This window comes from Siniperca chuatsi, linkage group LG20 (assembly GCF_020085105.1).
Source record: "Siniperca chuatsi isolate FFG_IHB_CAS linkage group LG20, ASM2008510v1, whole genome shotgun sequence".
Taxonomy (NCBI): Eukaryota; Metazoa; Chordata; class Actinopteri; order Centrarchiformes; family Sinipercidae; genus Siniperca; species Siniperca chuatsi.
In genome coordinates, this window is record NC_058061.1 from 18913097 (window position 1) to 18936570 (window position 23474).

Sequence of the window (23474 nt, forward strand, 5' to 3'; positions counted from 1 at the left end):
AAATTCCAAAAGTTTGAATACTGAAGGGATTTATTTGCAACTGGGCAGTTTCTTCCACGGCTTTTTGCGACTGACACAATGACATAGGTAAAACCACATCTGTAGTCACTCTGAATGGATTAGCAGCGTAATCCAACCATAGTTAATGATCCTCGTCCTCCACCCTGTATCACGAAGCAACTTCAATTTAGTCTTTCTCTCTTTGAGTTACCTGACTTCCCTGAGCGTAACCTTTGTTATCCTGGATAACCGGTATCACAAAGCTGGTTATCAACTGGCTCACATTTTGGCACTATGTCACAGTTTTTGTCTCTAGTTCTCTATTCTGTCAGGATTTTACTGTGTCTACCCCAGAGGTCGATGCATCGAAACCATCCTCTGCTAACAGTGTTTTACTGGCAGCTGGGCGGTTTCTTCCACGGCTTTTTGACTTTACCCAGTGACATGGGAAGCTGGTTATCAGCTGTTAAAAAAATAAATGTCCATATTCCAAGGGAAATCTGCATCCACTACAGCACTGGATGTTAGAAATAGAAACATTTGTGATTTTAACAGTTAAACAACGATAACTTTGTGAAAACAGCTACCATGACAAAACTACAAGCGCAGCAGCAGCGCGGGTACTAATGACGACTTTCCAGTGATGTGAAAACGTGTTCCTGGGCTTCACTGTCCATATTCCAAGGGAAATCTGCATCCACCACAGCACTGGATGTTAGAAATAGAAACATTTGTGATTTTAACAGTTAAACAACGATAACTTTGTGAAAACAGCTACCATGACAAAACTACAAGCGCAGCAGCAGCGCGGGTACTAATGATGACTTTCCAGTGATGTGATTGGTCAGTGGTCGGGATTCTAACAGGTTTTGACCTAATACTTTGAAGTGACCTGCTCTGGTTCTTTTAACTCTGGGTTTTCAGGACATGGTTGAACAACTTGTGCCAGTGTCCTAGTCATTAGTGCGCTTACTTCAGGAATGTTTTTGCATGTTAACATGTACATTTTAATGGTTACTTTATTTTTTGACGTCTGTGTGCATATGCCAAGTAGATTTTTCATAAGTGTTGTAGATTATTTTTCGGAATTTTACTTACCGTTTAAGTACACGTTAAATATTACATTTTTTAGTTATATTCACATATGCACATTGATATTGATTTCTACTGTTTCAACTACATTTAACTTTGATATGAACGTTCTATGTATATACTGTCTCCCTTGACTTGACATTCTGATTTATCTTATATTGGATACCCCGAGGATGATACACACCTGCTTTATTGTGTTTTCTGCAGTTTGGTTGTCAACTCACTGTGATCCAACTTTGCAACATGCATTTCAAGTTTTGATCTACCTTATGTATTTATGTATTAGTATGTTGCTTAACGTTAAAGTGACTATTATAGTACTCTGTTAAGATGTTTTTATGAGCTGTTGTTGGTCTGAATTTTATTACAAAATAATACCGGAATTATAACTTTTATTAGATGTCACTTCTTGCACTTATATACTTGAATGTATCGAGTGTAGTTTCTAGATTGATCTTTAACCTGTTACATTGCTGTTGCATGGTTCTCTGATCTACTGCGTTACGTACATGATTATATACTGACAGTTCTTGCTAATGCTTCAGATATTCATGACAGACATCGTTGCTCTGCTATTTGTACGATGTAGATTACATTTATGTGTTCATGATTTATATCGTAGTCATGTGACTCATTGTCCATGACTGCTGCAGGTCACGTCGTCATGTTATACTAGCTGACTGACTGTTCACTGTAGATTCGATATGTATGTTAGCACGACGTCTAGACTGATATGCTGGCTTACAGTTTCACTTACTGATACTGTACATGCTAACTATTTCGTGCATTAGCTAATTCTATACTTCACTAAATGCATTACTATATCATAGTCTTTGTTACTTCAGCTTACTGATCAGCTTCCGTATTACACAGTGTACTGTCCTGATTGTACTGTTTAACTGACTTTACTCATGTCCATGCTATATAGCTCATGTGACTGGTCAGTACATGTAGTTACTTTGATGTCATTTCGATATTACCATCTTACTCTGATGGTACTGTCAGATTAGGCATGGATTGTCAGTGTCAGCTGTATTCAGTGAGTTGCTACTGAGGCTTAGCTTCGTCATGACAAGGTTCCGTATTATTGCTGTTATGAACTTGTATGTAGTACATGTATGTATCTGAATTACTGATTCATGATCAGTCTCGATTATGCATCACATGTAGTTCTGAGTTCGTCGATTGACCTGATTTACACTATCGTAGGTACTCGTAAGCTGTCTAGCAGTAGCTGACTGATACTTTGTCATTCTTGTACAGATATTAGAGTGATGCCATCTAGTCAATAGCTTCTAATGTGATTCGATTGATTACGTTGTACTGATTCTGCTGCAAGTATGATTATGACTACATGTGTTATGACTCGTGTCGCTGACAAAAAGACTCTCACATTACTGTGTCTACCCCAGAGGTCGATGCATCGAAACCATCCTCTGCTAACAGTGTTTTACTGGCAGCTGGGCGGTTTCTTCCACGGCTTTTTGACTTTACCCAGTGACATGGGAAGCTGGTTATCAGCTGTTAAAAAAATAAATGTCCATATTCCAAGGGAAATCTGCATCCACTACAGCACTGGATGTTAGAAATAGAAACATTTGTGATTTTAACAGTTAAACAACGATTGTTATGTTGTATAATACCCAACATTGTGCTTCCCATAGTGTTGCGTCATAGTGGACGTCACTGGGTTTCCTCAGAACTGGCCAACGTACGGGACGTGAAGCCCCAGTGGCCTAATGGATAAGGCACTGGCCTCTTGAACATTTGTGATTTTTAGAAACATTTGTGATTTTAACAGTTAAACAACGATAACTTTGTGAAAACAGCTACCATGACAAAACTACACAGCAAGCGCAGCAGCAGCGCGGTACTAATGATGACTTTCCAGTGATGTGATTGGTCAGTGGTCGGGATTCTAACAGGTTTTGACCTAATACTTTGAAGTGACCTGCTCTGGTTCTGTTAACTCTGGGTTTTCAGGACATGGTTGAACAACTTGTGCCAGTGTCCTAGTCATTAGTGCGCTTACTTCAGGAATGTTTTGAAGTACCATCTTTGAGCTAAAGTCAGCACACTAAAGATTTCTTCAGAAACGGTTGTTTGTTATAGTTGTAGTTTTTCGCTGTTCTTCTGGACACATTTTGGCACTATGTCACAGTTGAATGTCACTCTGAATGGATTAGCAGCGTAATCTATTAGCATAGTTAATGATCCTCGTCCTCCACCCTGTATCACGAAGCAACTTCAATTTAGTCTTTCTCTCTTTGAGTTACCTGACTTCCTGAGCGTAACCTTTGTTATCCTGGATAACCGGTATCACAAAGCTGGTTATCAACTGGCTCACATTTTGGCACTATGTCACAGTTTTTGTGTCTAGTTCTCTATTCTGTCAGGATTTTACTGTGTCTACCCCAGAGGTCGATGCATCGAAACCATCCTCTGCTAACAGTGTTTTACTGGCAGCTGGGCGGTTTCTTCCACGGCTTTTTGACTTTACCCAGTGACATGGGAAGCTGGTTATCAGCTGTTAAAAAAATAAATGTCCATATTCCAAGGGAAATCTGCATCCACTACAGCACTGGATGTTAGAAATAGAAACATTTGTGATTTTAACAGTTAAACAACGATAACTTTGTGAAAACAGCTACCATGACAAAACTACAAGCGCAGCAGCAGCGCGGGGTACTAATGATGACTTTCCAGTGATGTGATTGGTCAGTGGTCGGGATTCTAACAGGTTTTGACCTAATACTTTGAAGTGACCTGCTCTGGTTCTGTTAACTCTGGGTTTTCAGGACATGGTTGAACAACTTGTGCCAGTGTCCTAGTCATTAGTGCGCTTACTTCAGGAATGTTTTGAAGTACCATCTTTGAGCTAAAGTCAGCACGCTAAAGATTTCTTCAGAAACGGTTGTTTGTTATAGTTGTAGTTTTTCGCTGTTCTTCTGGACACATTTTGGCGCTATGTCACAGTTTTTGTCTCTAGTTCTCTATTCTGTCAGGATTTTACTGTGTCTACCCCAGAGGTCGATGCATCGAAACCATCCTCTGCTAACAGTGTTTTACTGGCAGCTGGGCGGTTTCTTCCACGGCTTTTTGACTTTACCCAGTGACATGGGAAGCTGGTTATCAGCTGGCTCTGCTCTAATACTTTGAAGGTGATCTGGAGCAGGTTAGCAATGCAGCATAGGTTACCATGGTGATCTACCCCTGCCATTGTTATGTTGTATAATACCCAACATTGTGCTTCCCATAGTGTTGCGTCATAGTGGACGTCACTGGGTTTCCTCAGAACTGGCCAACGTACGGGACGTGAAGCCCCAGTGGCCTAATGGATAAGGCACTGGCCTCCTAAGCCAGGGATTGTGGGTTCGAGTCCCATCTGGGGTGATTTACAGCAGAGTGGCGCAGCGGAAGGCGTGCTGGGCCCATAACCCAGAGGTCGATGGATCGAAACCATCCTCTGCTAACAGTGTTTTACTCGCAACTGGGCGGTCTCTTCCACCGCTTTGCGACTAACACAATGACGTGGGTAAAACCACTCTGAATGGAGCGTATATCTATTATCCTGGATAACCGGTATCACAAAGCTGGTTATCAACTGGCTCACATTTTGGCACTATGTCACAGTTTTTGTCTCTAGTTCTCTAGTTAAAAAAATAAATGTCCATATTCCAAGGGAAATCTGCATCCACTACAGCACTGGATGTTAGAAATAGAAACATCTGTGATTTTAACAGTTAAACAACGATTGTTATGTTGTATAATACCCAACATTGTGCTTCCCATAGTGTTGCGTCATAGTGGACGTCACTGGGTTTCCTCAGAACTGGCCAACGTACGGGACGTGAAGCCCCAGTGGCCTAATGGATAAGGCACTGGCCTCTTGAACATTTGTGATTTTTAGAAACATTTGTGATTTTAACAGTTAAACAACGATAACTTTGTGAAAACAGCTACCATGACAAAACTACAAGCGCAGCAGCAGCGCGGGTACTAATGATGACTTTCCAGTGATGTGATTGGTCAGTGGTCGGGATTCTAACAGGTTTTGACCTAATACTTTGAAGTGACCTGCTCTGGTTCTGTTAACTCTGGGTTTTCAGGACATGGTTGAACAACTTGTGCCAGTGTCCTAGTCATTAGTGCGCTTACTTCAGGAATGTTTTGAAGTACCATCTTTGAGCTAAAGTCAGCACGCTAAAGATTTCTTCAGAAACGGTTGTTTGTTATAGTTGTAGTTTTTCGCTGTTCTTCTGGACACATTTTGGCACTATGTCACAGTTGAATGTCACTCTGAATGGATTAGCAGCGTAATCTATTAGCATAGTTAATGATCCTCGTCCTCCACCCTGTATCACGAAGCAACTTCAATTTAGTCTTTCTCTCTTTGAGTTACCTGACTTCCTGAGCGTAACCTTTGTTATCCTGGATAACCGGTATCACAAAGCTGGTTATCAACTGGCTCACATTTTGGCACTATGTCACAGTTTTTGTGTCTAGTTCTCTATTCTGTCAGGATTTTACTGTGTCTACCCCAGAGGTCGATGCATCGAAACCATCCTCTGCTAACAGTGTTTTACTGGCAGCTGGGCGGTTTCTTCCACGGCTTTTGACTTTACCCAGTGACATGGGAAGCTGGTTATCAGCTGGCTCTGCTCTAATACTTTGAAGGTGATCTGGAGCAGGTTAGCAATGCAGCATAGGTTACCATGGTGATCTACCCCTGCCATTGTTATGTTGTATAATACCCAACATTGTGCTTCCCATAGTGTTGCGTCATAGTGGACGTCACTGGGTTTCCTCAGAACTGGCCAACGTGCGGGGACGTGAAGCCCCAGTGGCCTAATGGATAAGGCACTGGCCTCCTAAGCCAGGGATTGTGGGTTCGAGTCCCATCTGGGGTGATTTACAGCAGAGTGGCGCAGCGGAAGCGTGCTGGGCCCATAACCCAGAGGTCGATGGATCGAAACCATCCTCTGCTAACAGTGTTTTACTCGCAACTGGGCGGTCTCTTCCACCGCTTTGCGACTGACACAATGACGTGGGTAAAACCACGTCCGTAGTCACTCTGAATGGATTAGCAGCGTAATCTATTAGCATAGTTAATGATCCTCGTCCTCCACCCTGTATCACGAAGCGACTTCAATTTAGTCTTTCTCTCTTTGAGTTACCTGACTTCCCTGAGCGTAACCTTTGTTATCCTGGATAACCGGTATCACAAAGCTGGTTATCAACTGGCTCACATTTTGGCACTATGTCACAGTTTTTGTCTCTAGTTCTCTATTCTGTCAGGATTTTACTGTGTCTACCCCAGAGGTCGATGCATCGAAACCATCCTCTGCTAACAGTGTTTTACTGGCAGCTGGGCGGTTTCTTCCACAGCTTTTTGACTTTACCCAGTGACATGGGAAGCTGGTTATCAGCTGGCTCTGCTCTAATACTTTGAAGGTGATCTGCTCTGGAGCAGGTTAGCCATGCAGCATAGGTTACCATGGTGATCTACCCCTGCCTTTGTTATGTTGTATAATACCCAACATTGTGCTTCCCATAGTGTTGCGTCATAGTGGACGTCACTGGGTTTCCTCAGAACTGGCCAACGTACGGGACGTGAAGCCCCAGTGGCCTAATGGATAAGGCACTGGCCTCCTAAGCCAGGGATTGTGGGTTCGAGTCCCATCTGGGGTGATTTACAGCAGAGTGGCGCAGCGGAAGCGTGCTGGGCCCATAACCCAGAGGTCGATGGATCGAAACCATCCTCTGCTAACAGTGTTTTACTCGCAACTGGGCGGTCTCTTCCACCGCTTTGCGACTGACACAATGACGTGGGTAAAACCACTCTGAATGGAGTAGTAGTCACTCTGAATGGATTAGCAGCGTATATCTATTATCCTGGATAACCGGTATCACAAAGCTGGTTATCAACTGGCTCACATTTTGGCACTATGTCACAGTTTTTGTCTCTAGTTCTCTAGTTAAAAAATAAATGTCCATATTCCAAGGGAAATCTGCATCCACTACAGCACTGGATGTTAGAAATAGAAACATTTGTGATTTTAACAGTTAAACAACGATTGTTATGTTGTATAATACCCAACATTGTGCTTCCCATAGTGTTGCGTCATAGTGGGCGTCACTGGGTTTCCTCAGAACTGGCCAACGTCACGGGACGTGAAGCCCCAGTGGCCTAATGGATAAGGCACTGGCCTCTTGAACATTTGTGATTTTTAGAAACATTTGTGATTTTAACAGTTAAACAACGATAACTTTGTGAAAACAGCTACCATGACAAAACTACAAAGCGCAGCAGCAGCGCGGGGTACTAATGATGACTTTCCAGTGATGTGATTGGTCAGTGGTCGGGATTCTAACAGGTTTTGACCTAATACTTTGAAGTGACCTGCTCTGGTTCTGTTAACTCTGGGTTTTCAGGACATGGTTGAACAACTTGTGCCAGTGTCCTAGTCATTAGTGCGCTTACTTCAGGAATGTTTTGAAGTACCATCTTTGAGCTAAAGTCAGCACGCTAAAGATTTCTTCAGAAACGGTTGTTTGTTATAGTTGTAGTTTTTCGCTGTTCTTCTGGACACATTTTGGCACTATGTCACAGTTGAATGTCACTCTGAATGGATTAGCAGCGTAATCTATTAGCATAGTTAATGATCCTCGTCCTCCACCCTGTATCACGAAGCAACTTCAATTTAGTCTTTCTCTCTTTGAGTTACCTGACTTCCCTGAGCGTAACCTTTGTTATCCTGGATAACCGGTATCACAAAGCTGGTTATCAACTGGCTCACATTTTGGCACTATGTCACAGTTTTTGTGTCTAGTTCTCTATTCTGTCAGGATTTTACTGTGTCTACCCCAGAGGTCGATGCATCGAAACCATCCTCTGCTAACAGTGTTTTACTGGCAGCTGGGCGGTTTCTTCCACGGCTTTTTGACTTTACCCAGTGACATGGGAAGCTGGTTATCAGCTGGCTCTGCTCTAATACTTTGAAGGTGATCTGGAGCAGGTTAGCAATGCAGCATAGGTTACCATGGTGATCTACCCTGCCATTGTTATGTTGTATAATACCCAACATTGTGCTTCCCATAGTGTTGCGTCATAGTGGACGTCACTGGGTTTCCTCAGAACTGGCCAACGTGCGGGACGTGAAGCCCCAGTGGCCTAATGGATAAGGCACTGGCCTCCTAAGCCAGGGATTGTGGGTTCGAGTCCCATCTGGGGTGATTTACAGCAGAGTGGCGCAGCGAAGCGTGCTGGGCCCATAACCCAGAGGTCGATGGATCGAAACCATCCTCTGCTAACAGTGTTTTACTCGCAACTGGGCGGTCTCTTCCACACCGCTTTGCGACTGACACAATGACGTGGGTAAAACCACGTCTGTAGTCACTCTGAATGGATTAGCAGCGTAATCTATTAGCATAGTTAATGATCCTCATCCTCCACCCTGTATCACGGCGACTTCAATTTAGTCTTTCTCTCTTTGAGTTACCTGACTTCCCTGAGCGTAACCTTTGTTATCCTGGATAACCGGTATCACAAAGCTGGTTATCAACTGGCTCACATTTTGGCACTATGTCACAGTTTTTGTCTCTAGTTCTCTATTCTGTCAGGATTTTACTGTGTCTACCCCAGAGGTCGATGCATCGAAACCATCCTCTGCTAACAGTGTTTTACTGCGAGGCAGCTGGGCGGTTTCTTCCACGGCTTTTTGACTTTACCCAGTGACATGGGAAGCTGGTTATCAGCTGGCTCTGCTCTAATACTTTGAAGGTGATCTGCTCTGGAGCAGGTTAGCCATGCAGCATAGGTTACCATGGTGATCTACCCCTGCCATTGTTATGTTGTATAATACCCAACATTGTGCTTCCCATAGTGTTGCGTCATAGTGGACGTCACTGGGTTTCCTCAGAACTGGCCAACGTACGGGACGTGAAGCCCCAGTGGCCTAATGGATAAGGCACTGGCCTCCTAAGCCAGGGATTGTGGGTTCGAGTCCCATCTGGGGTGATTTACAGCAGAGTGGCGCAGCGAAGCGTGCTGGGCCCATAACCCAGAGGTCGATGGATCGAAACCATCCTCTGCTAACAGTGTTTTACTCGCAACTGGGCGGTCTCTTCCACCGCTTTGCGACTGACACAATGACGTGGGTAAAACCACTCTGAATGGAGTAGTAGTCACTCTGAATGGATTAGCAGCGTATATCTATTATCCTGGATAACCGGTATCACAAAGCTGGTTATCAACTGGCTCACATTTTGGCACTATGTCACAGTTTTTGTCTCTAGTTCTCTAGTTAAAAAAATAAATGTCCATATTCCAAGGGAAATCTGCATCCACTACAGCACTGGATGTTAGAAATAGAAACATTTGTGATTTTAACAGTTAAACAACGATTGTTATGTTGTATAATACCCAACATTGTGCTTCCCATAGTGTTGCGTCATAGTGGACGTCACTGGGTTTCCTCAGAACTGGCCAACGTGCGGGGACGTGAAGCCCCAGTGGCCTAATGGATAAGGCACTGGCCTCTTGAACATTTGTGATTTTTAGAAACATTTGTGATTTTAACAGTTAAACAACGATAACTTTGTGAAAACAGCTACCATGACAAAACTACAAAGCGCAGCAGCAGCGCGGGTACTAATGATGACTTTCCAGTGATGTGATTGGTCAGTGGTCGGGATTCTAACAGGTTTTGACCTAATACTTTGAAGTGACCTGCTCTGGTTCTGTTAACTCTGGGTTTTCAGGACATGGTTGAACAACTTGTGCCAGTGTCCTAGTCATTAGTGCGCTTACTTCAGGAATGTTTTGAAGTACCATCTTTGAGCTAAAGTCAGCACGCTAAAGATTTCTTCAGAAACGGTTGTTTGTTATAGTTGTAGTTTTTCGCTGTTCTTCTGGACACATTTTGGCGCTATGTCACAGTTTTTGTCTCTAGTTCTCTATTCTGTCAGGATTTTACTGTGTCTACCCCAGAGGTCGATGCATCGAAACCATCCTCTGCTAACAGTGTTTTACTGGCAGCTGGGCGGTTTCTTCCACGGCTTTTTGACTTTACCCAGTGACATGGGAAGCTGGTTATCAGCTGGCTCTGCTCTAATACTTTGAAGGTGATCTGGAGCAGGTTAGCAATGCAGCATAGGTTACCATGGTGATCTACCCCTGCCATTGTTATGTTGTATAATACCCAACATTGTGCTTCCCATAGTGTTGCGTCATAGTGGACGTCACTGGGTTTCCTCAGAACTGGCCAACGTACGGGACGTGAAGCCCCAGTGGCCTAATGGATAAGGCACTGGCCTCCTAAGCCAGGGATTGTGGGTTCGAGTCCCATCTGGGGTGATTTACAGCAGAGTGGCGCAGCGGAAGCGTGCTGGGCCCATAACCCAGAGGTCGATGGATCGAAACCATCCTCTGCTAACAGTGTTTTACTCGCAACTGGGCGGTCTCTTCCACCGCTTTGCGACTAACACAATGACGTGGGTAAAACCACTCTGAATGGAGCGTATATCTATTATCCTGGATAACCGGTATCACAAAGCTGGTTATCAACTGGCTCACATTTTGGCACTATGTCACAGTTTTTGTCTCTAGTTCTCTAGTTAAAAAAATAAATGTCCATATTCCAAGGGAAATCTGCATCCACTACAGCACTGGATGTTAGAAATAGAAACATTTGTGATTTTAACAGTTAAACAACGATTGTTATGTTGTATAATACCCAACATTGTGCTTCCCATAGTGTTGCGTCATAGTGGACGTCACTGGGTTTCCTCAGAACTGGCCAACGTACGGGACGTGAAGCCCCAGTGGCCTAATGGATAAGGCACTGGCCTCTTGAACATTTGTGATTTTTAGAAACATTTGTGATTTTAACAGTTAAACAACGATAACTTTGTGAAAACAGCTACCATGACAAAACTACAAAGCGCAGCAGCAGCGCGGGTACTAATGATGACTTTCCAGTGATGTGATTGGTCAGTGGTCGGGATTCTAACAGGTTTTGACCTAATACTTTGAAGTGACCTGCTCTGGTTCTGTTAACTCTGGGTTTTCAGGACATGGTTGAACAACTTGTGCCAGTGTCCTAGTCATTAGTGCGCTTACTTCAGGAATGTTTTGAAGTACCATCTTTGAGCTAAAGTCAGCACGCTAAAGATTTCTTCAGAAACGGTTGTTTGTTATAGTTGTAGTTTTTCGCTGTTCTTCTGGACACATTTTGGCACTATGTCACAGTTGAATGTCACTCTGAATGGATTAGCAGCGTAATCTATTAGCATAGTTAATGATCCTCGTCCTCCACCCTGTATCACGAAGCAACTTCAATTTAGTCTTTCTCTCTTTGAGTTACCTGACTTCCTGAGCGTAACCTTTGTTATCCTGGATAACCGGTATCACAAAGCTGGTTATCAACTGGCTCACATTTTGGCACTATGTCACAGTTTTTGTGTCTAGTTCTCTATTCTGTCAGGATTTTACTGTGTCTACCCCAGAGGTCGATGCATCGAAACCATCCTCTGCTAACAGTGTTTTACTGGCAGCTGGGCGGTTTCTTCCACGGCTTTTTGACTTTACCCAGTGACATGGGAAGCTGGTTATCAGCTGGCTCTGCTCTAATACTTTGAAGGTGATCTGGAGCAGGTTAGCAATGCAGCATAGGTTACCATGGTGATCTACCCCTGCCATTGTTATGTTGTATAATACCCAACATTGTGCTTCCCATAGTGTTGCGTCATAGTGGACGTCACTGGGTTTCCTCAGAACTGGCCAACGTGACGGGACGTGAAGCCCCAGTGGCCTAATGGATAAGGCACTGGCCTCCTAAGCCAGGGATTGTGGGTTCGAGTCCCATCTGGGGTGATTTACAGCAGAGTGGCGCAGCGGAAGCGTGCTGGGCCCATAACCCAGAGGTCGATGGATCGAAACCATCCTCTGCTAACAGTGTTTTACTCGCAACTGGGCGGTCTCTTCCACCGCTTTGCGACTGACACAATGACGTGGGTAAAACCACGTCTGTAGTCACTCTGAATGGATTAGCAGCGTAATCTATTAGCATAGTTAATGATCCTCGTCCTCCACCCTGTATCACGAAGCGACTTCAATTTAGTCTTTCTCTCTTTGAGTTACCTGACTTCCCTGAGCGTAACCTTTGTTATCCTGGATAACCGGTATCACAAAGCTGGTTATCAACTGGCTCACATTTGGCACTATGTCACAGTTTTTGTCTCTAGTTCTCTATTCTGTCAGGATTTTACTGTGTCTACCCCAGAGGTCGATGCATCGAAACCATCCTCTGCTAACAGTGTTTTACTGGCAGCTGGGCGGTTTCTTCCACAGCTTTTGACTTTACCCAGTGACATGGGAAGCTGGTTATCAGCTGGCTCTGCTCTAATACTTTGAAGGTGATCTGCTCTGGAGCAGGTTAGCCATGCAGCATAGGTTACCATGGTGATCTACCCTGCCATTGTTATGTTGTATAATACCCAACATTGTGCTTCCCATAGTGTTGCGTCATAGTGGACGTCACTGGGTTTCCTCAGAACTGGCCAACGTGCACGGGACGTGAAGCCCCAGTGGCCTAATGGATAAGGCACTGGCCTCCTAAGCCAGGGATTGTGGGTTCGAGTCCCATCTGGGGTGATTTACAGCAGAGTGGCGCAGCGGAAGCGTGCTGGGCCCATAACCCAGAGGTCGATGGATCGAAACCATCCTCTGCTAACAGTGTTTTACTCGCAACTGGGCGGTCTCTTCCACCGCTTTGCGACTGACACAATGACGTGGGTAAAACCACTCTGAATGGAGTAGTAGTCACTCTGAATGGATTAGCAGCGTATATCTATTATCCTGGATAACCGGTATCACAAAGCTGGTTATCAACTGGCTCACATTTTGGCACTATGTCACAGTTTTTGTCTCTAGTTCTCTAGTTAAAAAAATAAATGTCCATATTCCAAGGGAAATCTGCATCCACTACAGCACTGGATGTTAGAAATAGAAACATTTGTGATTTTAACAGTTAAACAACGATTGTTATGTTGTATAATACCCAACATTGTGCTTCCCATAGTGTTGCGTCATAGTGGACGTCACTGGGTTTCCTCAGAACTGGCCAACGTACGGGACGTGAAGCCCCAGTGGCCTAATGGATAAGGCACTGGCCTCTTGAACATTTGTGATTTTTAGAAACATTTGTGATTTTAACAGTTAAACAACGATAACTTTGTGAAAACAGCTACCATGACAAAACTACAAAGCGCAGCAGCAGCGCGCTGTACTAATGATGACTTTCCAGTGATGTGATTGGTCAGTGGTCGGGATTCTAACAGGTTTTGACCTAATACTTTGAAGTGACCTGCTCTGGTTCTGTTAACTCTGGGTTTTCAGGACATGGTTGAACAACTTGTGCCAGTGTCCTAGTCATTAGTGCGCTTACTTCAGGAATGTTTTGAAGTACCATCTTTGAGCTAAAGTCAGCACGCTAAAGATTTCTTCAGAAACGGTTGTTTGTTATAGTTGTAGTTTTTCGCTGTTCTTCTGGACACATTTTGGCGCTATGTCACAGTTTTTGTCTCTAGTTCTCTATTCTGTCAGGATTTTACTGTGTCTACCCCAGAGGTCGATGCATCGAAACCATCCTCTGCTAACAGTGTTTTACTGGCAGCTGGGCGGTTTCTTCCACGGCTTTTTGACTTTACCCAGTGACATGGGAAGCTGGTTATCAGCTGGCTCTGCTCTAATACTTTGAAGGTGATCTGGAGCAGGTTAGCAATGCAGCATAGGTTACCATGGTGATCTACCCTGCCATTGTTATGTTGTATAATACCCAACATTGTGCTTCCCATAGTGTTGCGTCATAGTGGACGTCACTGGGTTTCCTCAGAACTGGCCAACGTACGGGACGTGAAGCCCCAGTGGCCTAATGGATAAGGCACTGGCCTCCTAAGCCAGGGATTGTGGGTTCGAGTCCCATCTGGGGTGATTTACAGCAGAGTGGCGCAGCGGAAGCGTGCTGGGCCCATAACCCAGAGGTCGATGGATCGAAACCATCCTCTGCTAACAGTGTTTTACTCGCAACTGGGCGGTCTCTTCCACCGCTTTGCGACTAACACAATGACGTGGGTAAAACCACTCTGAATGGAGCGTATATCTATTATCCTGGATAACCGCTATCACAAAGCTGGTTATCAACTGGCTCACATTTTGGCACTATGTCACAGTTTTTGTCTCTAGTTCTCTAGTTAAAAAAATAAATGTCCATATTCCAGGGGGAAATCTGCATCCACTACAGCACTGGATGTTAGAAATAGAAACATTTGTGATTTTAACAGTTAAACAACGATTGTTATGTTGTATAATACCCAACATTGTGCTTCCCATAGTGTTGCGTCATAGTGGGCGTCACTGGGTTTCCTCAGAACTGGCCAACGTGCGGGACGTGAAGCCCCAGTGGCCTAATGGATAAGGCACTGGCCTCTTGAACATTTGTGATTTTTAGAAACATTTGTGATTTTAACAGTTAAACAACGATAACTTTGTGAAAACAGCTACCATGACAAAACTACAAAGCGCAGCAGCAGCGCTGGTACTAATGATGACTTTCCAGTGATGTGATTGGTCAGTGGTCGGGATTCTAACAGGTTTTGACCTAATACTTTGAAGTGACCTGCTCTGGTTCTGTTAACTCTGGGTTTTCAGGACATGGTTGAACAACTTGTGCCAGTGTCCTAGTCATTAGTGCGCTTACTTCAGGAATGTTTTGAAGTACCATCTTTGAGCTAAAGTCAGCACGCTAAAGATTTCTTCAGAAACGGTTGTTTGTTATAGTTGTAGTTTTTCGCTGTTCTTCTGGACACATTTTGGCACTATGTCACAGTTGAATGTCACTCTGAATGGATTAGCAGCGTAATCTATTAGCATAGTTAATGATCCTCGTCCTCCACCCTGTATCACGAAGCAACTTCAATTTAGTCTTTCTCTCTTTGAGTTACCTGACTTCCCTGAGCGTAACCTTTGTTATCCTGGATAACCGGTATCACAAAGCTGGTTATCAACTGGCTCACATTTTGGCACTATGTCACAGTTTTTGTCTCTAGTTCTCTATTCTGTCAGGATTTTACTGTGTCTACCCCAGAGGTCGATGCATCGAAACCATCCTCTGCTAACAGTGTTTTACTGGCAGCTGGGCGGTCTCTTCCACCGCTTTGCGACTGACACAATGACGTGGGTAAAACCACGTCTGTAGTCACTCTGAATGGATTAGCAGCGTAATCTATTAGCATAGTTAATGATCCTCGTCCTCCACCCTGTATCACGAAGCAACTTCAATTTAGTCTTTCTCTCTTTGAGTTACCTGACTTCCCTGAGCGTAACCTTTGTTATCCTGGATAACCGGTATCACAAAGCTGGTTATCAACTGGCTCACATTTTGGCACTATGTCACAGTTTTTGTCTCTAGTTCTCTATTCTGTCAGGATTTTACTGTGTCTACCCCAGAGGTCGATGCATCGAAACCATCCTCTGCTAACAGTGTTTTACTGGCAGCTGGGCGGTTTCTTCCACAGCTTTTTGACTTTACCCAGTGACATGGGAAGCTGGTTATCAGCTGGCTCTGCTCTAATACTTTGAAGGTGATCTGGAGCAGGTTAGCAATGCAGCATAGGTTACCATGGTGATCTACCCCTGCCATTGTTATGTTGTATAATACCCAACATTGTGCTTCCCATAGTGTTGCGTCATAGTGGACGTCACTGGGTTTCCTCAGAACTGGCCAACGTATGGGACGTGAAGCCCCAGTGGCCTAATGGATAAGGCACTGGCCTCCTAAGCCAGGGATTGTGGGTTCGAGTCCCATCTGGGGTGATTTACAGCAGAGTGGCGCAGCGGAAGCGTGCTGGGCCCATAACCCAGAGGTCGATGGATCGAAACCATCCTCTGCTAACAGTGTTTTACTCGCAACTGGGCGGTCTCTTCCACTGCTTTGCGACTGACACAATGACGTGGGTAAAACCACTCTGAATGGAGTAGTAGTCACTCTGAATGGATTAGCAGCGTATATCTATTATCCTGGATAACCGGTATCACAAAGCTGGTTATCAACTGGCTCACATTTTGGCACTATGTCACAGTTTTTGTCTCTAGTTCTCTAGTTAAAAAAATAAATGTCCATATTCCAAGGGAAATCTGCATCCACTACAGCACTGGATGTTAGAAATAGAAACATTTGTGATTTTAACAGTTAAACAACGATTGTTATGTTGTATAATACCCAACATTGTGCTTCCCATAGTGTTGCGTCATAGTGGACGTCACTGGGTTTCCTCAGAACTGGCCAACGTGTGGGGCGTGAAGCCCCAGTGGCCTAATGGATAAGGCACTGGCCTCTTGAACATTTGTGATTTTTAGAAACATTTGTGATTTTAACAGTTAAACAACGATAACTTTGTGAAAACAGCTACCATGACAAAACTACAAGCGCAGCAGCAGCGCGGGTACTAATGATGACTTTCCAGTGATGTGATTGGTCAGTGGTCGGGATTCTAACAGGTTTTGACCTAATACTTTGAAGTGACCTGCTCTGGTTCTGTTAACTCTGGGTTTTCAGGACATGGTTGAACAACTTGTGCCAGTGTCCTAGTCATTAGTGCGCTTACTTCAGGAATGTTTTGAAGTACCATCTTTGAGCTAAAGTCAGCACGCTAAAGATTTCTTCAGAAACGGTTGTTTGTTATAGTTGTAGTTTTTCGCTGTTCTTCTGGACACATTTTGGCACTATGTCACAGTTGAATGTCACTCTGAATGGATTAGCAGCGTAATCTATTAGCATAGTTAATGATCCTCGTCCTCCACCCTGTATCACGAAGCAACTTCAATTTAGTCTTTCTCTCTTTGAGTTACCTGACTTCCCTGAGCGTAACCTTTGTTATCCTGGATAACCGGTATCACAAAGCTGGTTATCAACTGGCTCACATTTTGGCACTATGTCACAGTTTTTGTCTCTAGTTCTCTATTCTGTCAGGATTTTACTGTGTCTACCCCAGAGGTCGATGCATCGAAACCATCCTCTGCTAACAGTGTTTTACTGGCAGCTGGGCGGTTTCTTCCACAGCTTTTTGACTTTACCCAGTGACATGGGAAGCTGGTTATCAGCTGTTAAAAAAATAAATGTCCATATTCCAAGGGAAATCTGCATCCACTACAGCACTGGATGTTAGAAATAGAAACATTTGTGATTTTAACAGTTAAACAACGATAACTTTGTGAAAACAGCAACCATGACAAAACTACAAGCGCAGCAGCAGCGCGGGTACTAATGATGACTTTCCAGTGATGTGATTGGTCAGTGGTCGGGATTCTAACAGGTTTTGACCTAATACTTTGAAGTGACCTGCTCTGGTTCTGTTAACTCTGGGTTTTCAGGACATGGTTGAACAACTTGTGCCAGTGTCCTAGTCATTAGTGCGCTTACTTCAGGAATGTTTTGAAGTACCATCTTTGAGCTAAAGTCAGCACGCTAAAGATTTCTTCAGAAACGGTTGTTTGTTATAGTTGTAGTTTTTCGCTGTTCTTCTGGACACATTTTGGCACTATGTCACAGTTTTTGTCTCTAGTTCTCTATTCTGTCAGGATTTTACTGTGTCTACCCCAGAGGTCGATGCATCGAAACCATCCTCTGCTAACAGTGTTTTACTGGCAGCTGGGCGGTTTCTTCCACGGCTTTTTGACTTTACCCAGTGACATGGGAAGCTGGTTATCAGCTGGCTCTGCTCTAATACTTTGAAGGTGATCTGGAGCAGGTTAGCAATGCAGCATAGGTTACCATGGTGATCTACCCTGCCATTGTTATGTTGTATAATACCCAACATTGTGCTTCCCATAGTGTTGCGTCATAGTGGACGTCACTGGGTTTCCTCAGAACTGGCCAACGTACGGGACGTGAAGCCCCAGTGGCCTAATGGATAAGGCACTGGCCTCCTAAGCCAGGGATTGTGGGTTCGAGTCCCATCTGGGGTGATTTACAGCAGAGTGGCGCAGCGGAAGCGTGCTGGGCCCATAACCCAGAGGTCGATGGATCGAAACCATCCTCTGCTAACAGTGTTTTACTCGCAACTGGGCGGTCTCTTCCACCGCTTTGCGACTGACACAATGACGTGGGTAAAACCACGTCTGTAGTCACTCTGAATGGATTAGCAGCGTAATCTATTAGCATAGTTAATGATCCTCGTCCTCCACCCTGTATCACGAAGCGACTTCAATTTAGTCTTTCTCTCTTTGAGTTACCTGACTTCCCTGAGCGTAACCTTTGTTATCCTGGATAACCGGTATCACAAAGCTGGTTATCAACTGGCTCACATTTTGGCACTATGTCACAGTTTTTGTCTCTAGTTCTCTATTCTGTCAGGATTTTACTGTGTCTACCCCAGAGGTCGATGCATCAAACCATCCTCTGCTAACAGTGTTTTACTGGCAGCTGGGCGGTTTCTTCCACAGCTTTTTGACTTTACCCAGTGACATGGGAAGCTGGTTATCAGCTGTTAAAAAATAAATGTCCATATTCCAAGGGAAATCTGCATCCACTACAGCACTGGATGTTAGAAATAGAAACATTTGTGATTTTAACAGTTAAACAACGATAACTTTGTGAAAACAGCTACCATGACTTTACCCAGTGTTTCACACAATTCAAACCAATCAAAGTTTTTGTTTTCTTTTTTTCAACCATGCATGCATGCACGCAGTTGACACGATACACAGTCCTTCCAGTGGTTTCATGCTATTTTGATGATAGTGGGGATAACGTGCCAAGAAATGTAGCAATGCACCATCAAAGGCAAGAAAGAATAAGACTGTTATCAGCAAGCATTAATGTAAACAACTTGTTTCAGAGTCTTTCAAAAATCAGCTCTGGAAAAAAAAAATTGTGGAAGGATATGCATAGTATTAGGCCTCAATTAAGATACACATTAATGCATTTTGGTGAGAAACAAAGTTTGTAAATGTAACTTTATTCACAAAAAACTTCACAGGATACCTTTAAATGAATCTCTTGTAAAGCATCTTGAATGGCATCTGTTTGAATTACGTGTGCTATATAAATGATATATAAAAGTTATTATTAGTTGTGATAATGTAATGTTTGTCAAATTATTTTGGAGGAAATAAAGTGTGGGAATGTGTATTATACTTTGAGACGACTTTGACTCTTAACACAAAATACTGGCTCTTTGCAGCTTTAATTCTAAAGCATTAGTGTTGGTCATCAAACAACACATATTGTTTGAAACCGTATTATATTAAAGCAGAACTATTTGTCTATTGTTTTCTATAACTTAACCTTTTTGTGTCTCTTTGCAGTGGAGGCCCATTTTAAACACAAGCCTTGAAGACTGCAGGAAGCCTCAACTCAGCTAGACCGGCCCAGTCTCATTTAGATCAGAGACAATCCCAATGTGTGACCACAGATCATGGCTGGAGGTGGTGGGGTGGGGTTGGGGGATTTTGGGCGGGGGGGAGATGATGAAGAAAAGAAGAGAAAGAGATGGAGGGACTCAAGTCTATCTATGTGAAGAAAACTTGAACTCTAATGGGACTAAAGGCCCATCATGGGGCGAAACGTTGGTAATCAGAGGCCAAAGGGTAGATGATGTCATCACTATTGCGCCTACCAACCTTGTGCTATACATTATCATCCTTCCTTTCCTCAGCCATGTGGACCCTTTTCCTGCAACAACCTCCCCTTTCTCGGATTTCACCTTGTGAATGGTTCATTCTACCTGTAATCTAATGTAATTATGTAATCTAGAGTCATTTCACTGGTTGCTTAACAAAGACAATGCATTGCTAATTTATTGAATGTACAGTTTTGATGACAGTGGCTTACTGTGTGTGTGGAATTGTGATGTTTTCGTTGAGGACGCTGTGAGGTTGAACCTCTGGCACTGAAACCCTGTTTAAACCTGAACCTACAAAGTGCTGTTAACAACAAATATGCATAAAAACACACAAACTCTCAGTGATCACCGTCGCTGTTAACGTAGCTGGAGGTGGCTGATCTGCATCCAGACAGGGTTCTTTTAAAACCTCAATCTGACAGCTGTTCTCTTATTTATTTGTACTGTTGAACATAATGAGTCATTATAGACAGTTATTGCTGCTTTAAAGGATTGTAATGTGACAGGATTGTAATTTATATAACACTTCTACAGCTGTTTTATTTACATTTTGCATCTTGTTTTAAAGACACGTTGTGTTGACCCTGAAATCACAGTGATAGTTTGTTTCATTATAAAAATCTTAACATTAATACAGATGAACCTGAAATCAAGTGACAGCGTTTGATTTGTCCTCAGTGTTTAAGACATTTCAGTATGTCTGTGTCTCCTTTTAGTACTACATACTGTACAAATCTGATGCTCTTAAACTCAAGGTAGGTTGATTAAAGGATTATTCTGGTTTATCACAACTTGGGTCTTATTTTCATACTTTCCAGGCCGGGTGGAAATCTGTTTGAATGGGAGAGGAGCCAGACCTATCTGCCAGAGCAAATGAAACATGAGCTCGGCAGAATCGTCTGGTTCCCAGGCTAACATACCACAGCATTTATAGCACAAACAATGCACAAAACACAAACACTTAATTTAATTTTAACCAAACCCCCGGGTTAGCCTTGTGTTTCTTGCCTTGTCAGACTTTGATTTAGTGATGACATTCCCAGATCCCAGCAATTAATTTGGTTAACTATAAAACGAACACCCAAGTTGAAATAAACCAGAATTATCCTTCTAAGACACGGTAAACGTCCCATTCTTTTTGAGCATGTGTACTTTAAAGGCATTGCTATTATGAATGTGCAGTTACATCCATTTATCCAACAGATGGAGCTGTTCTGTTAATTTTATAATGGAGATCACATATTGTCTCTGTAAGGTGAAATCTTCATATGGTGAAATGCTCATGAAAGGAAGGTAACATTTTGTCATCCCAAAGAGCAGTGGTTCTCAATCTTGGGGGGCGTGGATGTTGAACAGACCTTAAGTTGCATGAATATGATTGATTCATCTGGTGACATAAACAGCAAAAGTGCTCTGATGGTGTCAAGGCTGTTTTGCTAACCTGAATCTTTTGTTTATTTCAGTCACCCGGATGACTGATAAAAATTAAATCCACATTTGCAGAGGTGGGGGGCCATGAACCTTTTTCGGCTTCTGAAGGCTGTTGTGACAGAAAAAGTTTGAGAACCACTGCCATAGAGGAACATGTCATCCTTGAACCAGAAAGAAGAGATTAAAATCACCAGAATCAGAGTTTTGAGATTTATTTCACTGGACAAAAGTGATGCAGACATTTTGGGAAACACTTCACTTTCATGCCCAAGGTTAGATGAGCAGTAGATACCACTCTCATGTCTGTGCATTAACAGAGTACTACACTGATTTAGCATTGCTCTCCTATAACATTGTCGGACATACGAGGGACAATAAAAACAAAAGCCGATCAAAATCGATGCAGCAGAACCAGAGTTATCGTTTATTCGGCGCAGTCTTCTTCACTGTCAAAACCTGGCACCTACATTACCCACAATGCAACTCAACCACCAACATTTCGTTCAGAGATTTATGTTATGCTAGTAGTGGCTAATGAACTGTAGCCTCGAGCTGCTAGCCTCAAGCAGAGATGAGCGGGCTACAGACGTCTGGTAAGCTCACTTCTTTCCAACTCCACACCCCCATATTTTTTTCATTTTTAAACTCGTAGTCTTCATTCTCAACTGACGCCGACTCAAGTGACATCACATGAGGCAATTTATCAGCTTTCACACAGCTTCCTCTGGAGCCACAAAAGGCTAACTTTTTTCACATATGCTGTAGTACTACCCAAGACCTGTAAACAGATTTTGATGTGCACACTGTAAGTATAAAGTTTGTGCCAGGAGGTGATTAGCTTAGCTTTGCATAAAGACTGGATGCATGGGGGAAAAGCTACCCTGGTTCTTTACAGAAGTTAGAAACTCCTTCAAACCACAACCTATAATATCTACATTTCTGTTTGTTTACAGATTAAAGAAACAAGACGTGTTAATTAATGAGCTTTGGAGGTGCTGTATACTTTCAGATTCACTAGATCTCAACCCCACTGAACACCTATGGGAGATTTTGGAGCAACGTGTTAGACAGTGAGCTTCACCACCATCATTAAAACATCGAATGAGGTAATATGTTTTGGAGGATTGGTGTTCATCCATTCAGTAGAGTTCCAGAGACTTGAAGAATCTATGCCAAGGAACGCTGAAGCTGTTCTGCAGACACATGGTGCCCCAACACCTTACAAAGACACTTTTGTGATGGTTTTTCCTTTAATTTGCCACCCATATGTATGGAGGTAATTGCACAAGTAGTTCCGTATTTTCCTATTTGTACTGTAAAGGCCTTATACTGTTTACTTATTTTATAATACAGTAGATGGCGGTCATCAGTCACTTGTAAAAGGAGATCACCATGTGTAAAGTTGCACACTCACAGCAGGACAAAGTGTAAACTGGTTTGGTGGTGTAAATGTCACCTGATGATCTCGCCACTCTTACACAAGCTTCCACATACACACACTGGCTCCAGGGCTTTATGGAATTATAGGTAAATCAATGTTGCTTCTGTCTGGCCGTCTTGTTGTCGTTGGCAACCAGGTTGTCATGGTAAACTGCTCAGACAGCGAGCCACTGAGCTGCAGCGGGCAGGTTGTACCCACACAGGAAGTGTTTAAAAACGGGTGGGACCTCGACTCAGCAGCCACCATGTTTGTCCTGAAGATAATATGCTCAGTGAGGTGCTGGCACGTGTAGCAAACATTTATTAAATGTAAAGCTGCTGCTTCAGTACATAGTAGTTTTTGGTTATTTTTATGTTCTAAGCATTTGGGGATTACATGTTCTTATGAGTTTAGAGTTCTTTGAGTGTGGGACTTTTTAATGCTAATTTTAAAAGCACATTAAAGTCAGACTTGATTCATGTCAATAAGTCAAAGCCTTTTTCTGTGTCATAAGTCAATGGAGCATGTCTTGTAGTTATTTAGTGTCTGGAAAACCCAATCCAGCTGTCCTGTCCATCAGGGCCTGCAGCCGACACTCCAGCCAGAGCTGGGACTGTGAAATTAGCTAATCTCCTCACAGGAAACCCAGCAGAAACAGCTGTTGGACTGGAAACAAACTGGAAATGAAGCAGAGAGGAACAGGTCAGCAGTAAGAGCAAGAGGGAGAAAATGGCCTCTGTGATACCAGATTTGAATCTATCGTGTCAGCTGAGTGCTGTGACGCTGACACTTACATTCCTTTCTTTTAGCGTCCTGTAATGTTGTGATCTAGAGTTTTCACATTATT

General features: G+C 43.3%; 1 protein-coding gene, 1 long non-coding RNA gene and 12 other non-coding genes across 16 annotated transcripts in view; all 14 read left to right on the top strand.

Moving 5' to 3' along the window:
- LOC122867387 (arf-GAP with dual PH domain-containing protein 1-like) overlaps positions 1-21408 on the top strand; it is a 47573-nt gene extending 26165 nt beyond the window's left edge. For all 3 annotated transcript variants that reach the window (XM_044178110.1, XM_044178111.1, XM_044178112.1), the window contains one exon: positions 19460-21408. In XM_044178110.1, coding sequence (XP_044034045.1) covers positions 19460-19488 — 29 coding nt within the window. In that variant the 3' untranslated portion in view covers positions 19489-21408. The remainder of the gene's footprint in view (positions 1-19459) is intronic.
- Positions 5-2817, top strand: LOC122867392. The gene is made up of 2 exons (XR_006375910.1): positions 5-356; positions 2507-2817. It is a non-coding gene; the product is annotated as an uncharacterized LOC122867392 (long non-coding RNA).
- trnar-ccu lies at positions 4413-4485 on the top strand. The gene has a single exon. It is a non-coding gene; the product is annotated as a tRNA-Arg (tRNA).
- trnar-ccu lies at positions 5930-6002 on the top strand. Its single transcript has one exon. It is a non-coding gene; the product is annotated as a tRNA-Arg (tRNA).
- trnar-ccu lies at positions 6711-6783 on the top strand. The gene has a single exon. It is a non-coding gene; the product is annotated as a tRNA-Arg (tRNA).
- trnar-ccu lies at positions 8256-8328 on the top strand. The gene has a single exon. It is a non-coding gene; the product is annotated as a tRNA-Arg (tRNA).
- On the top strand, positions 9040-9112 carry trnar-ccu. The gene has a single exon. It is a non-coding gene; the product is annotated as a tRNA-Arg (tRNA).
- On the top strand, positions 10378-10450 carry trnar-ccu. The gene has a single exon. It is a non-coding gene; the product is annotated as a tRNA-Arg (tRNA).
- Positions 11896-11968, top strand: trnar-ccu. Its single transcript has one exon. It is a non-coding gene; the product is annotated as a tRNA-Arg (tRNA).
- Positions 12676-12748, top strand: trnar-ccu. The gene has a single exon. It is a non-coding gene; the product is annotated as a tRNA-Arg (tRNA).
- trnar-ccu lies at positions 14014-14086 on the top strand. The gene has a single exon. It is a non-coding gene; the product is annotated as a tRNA-Arg (tRNA).
- Positions 15895-15967, top strand: trnar-ccu. Its single transcript has one exon. It is a non-coding gene; the product is annotated as a tRNA-Arg (tRNA).
- trnar-ccu lies at positions 18046-18118 on the top strand. The gene has a single exon. It is a non-coding gene; the product is annotated as a tRNA-Arg (tRNA).
- trnam-cau lies at positions 18125-18196 on the top strand. Its single transcript has one exon. It is a non-coding gene; the product is annotated as a tRNA-Met (tRNA).
- Positions 21409-23474: the final 2066 nt, after the last annotated feature.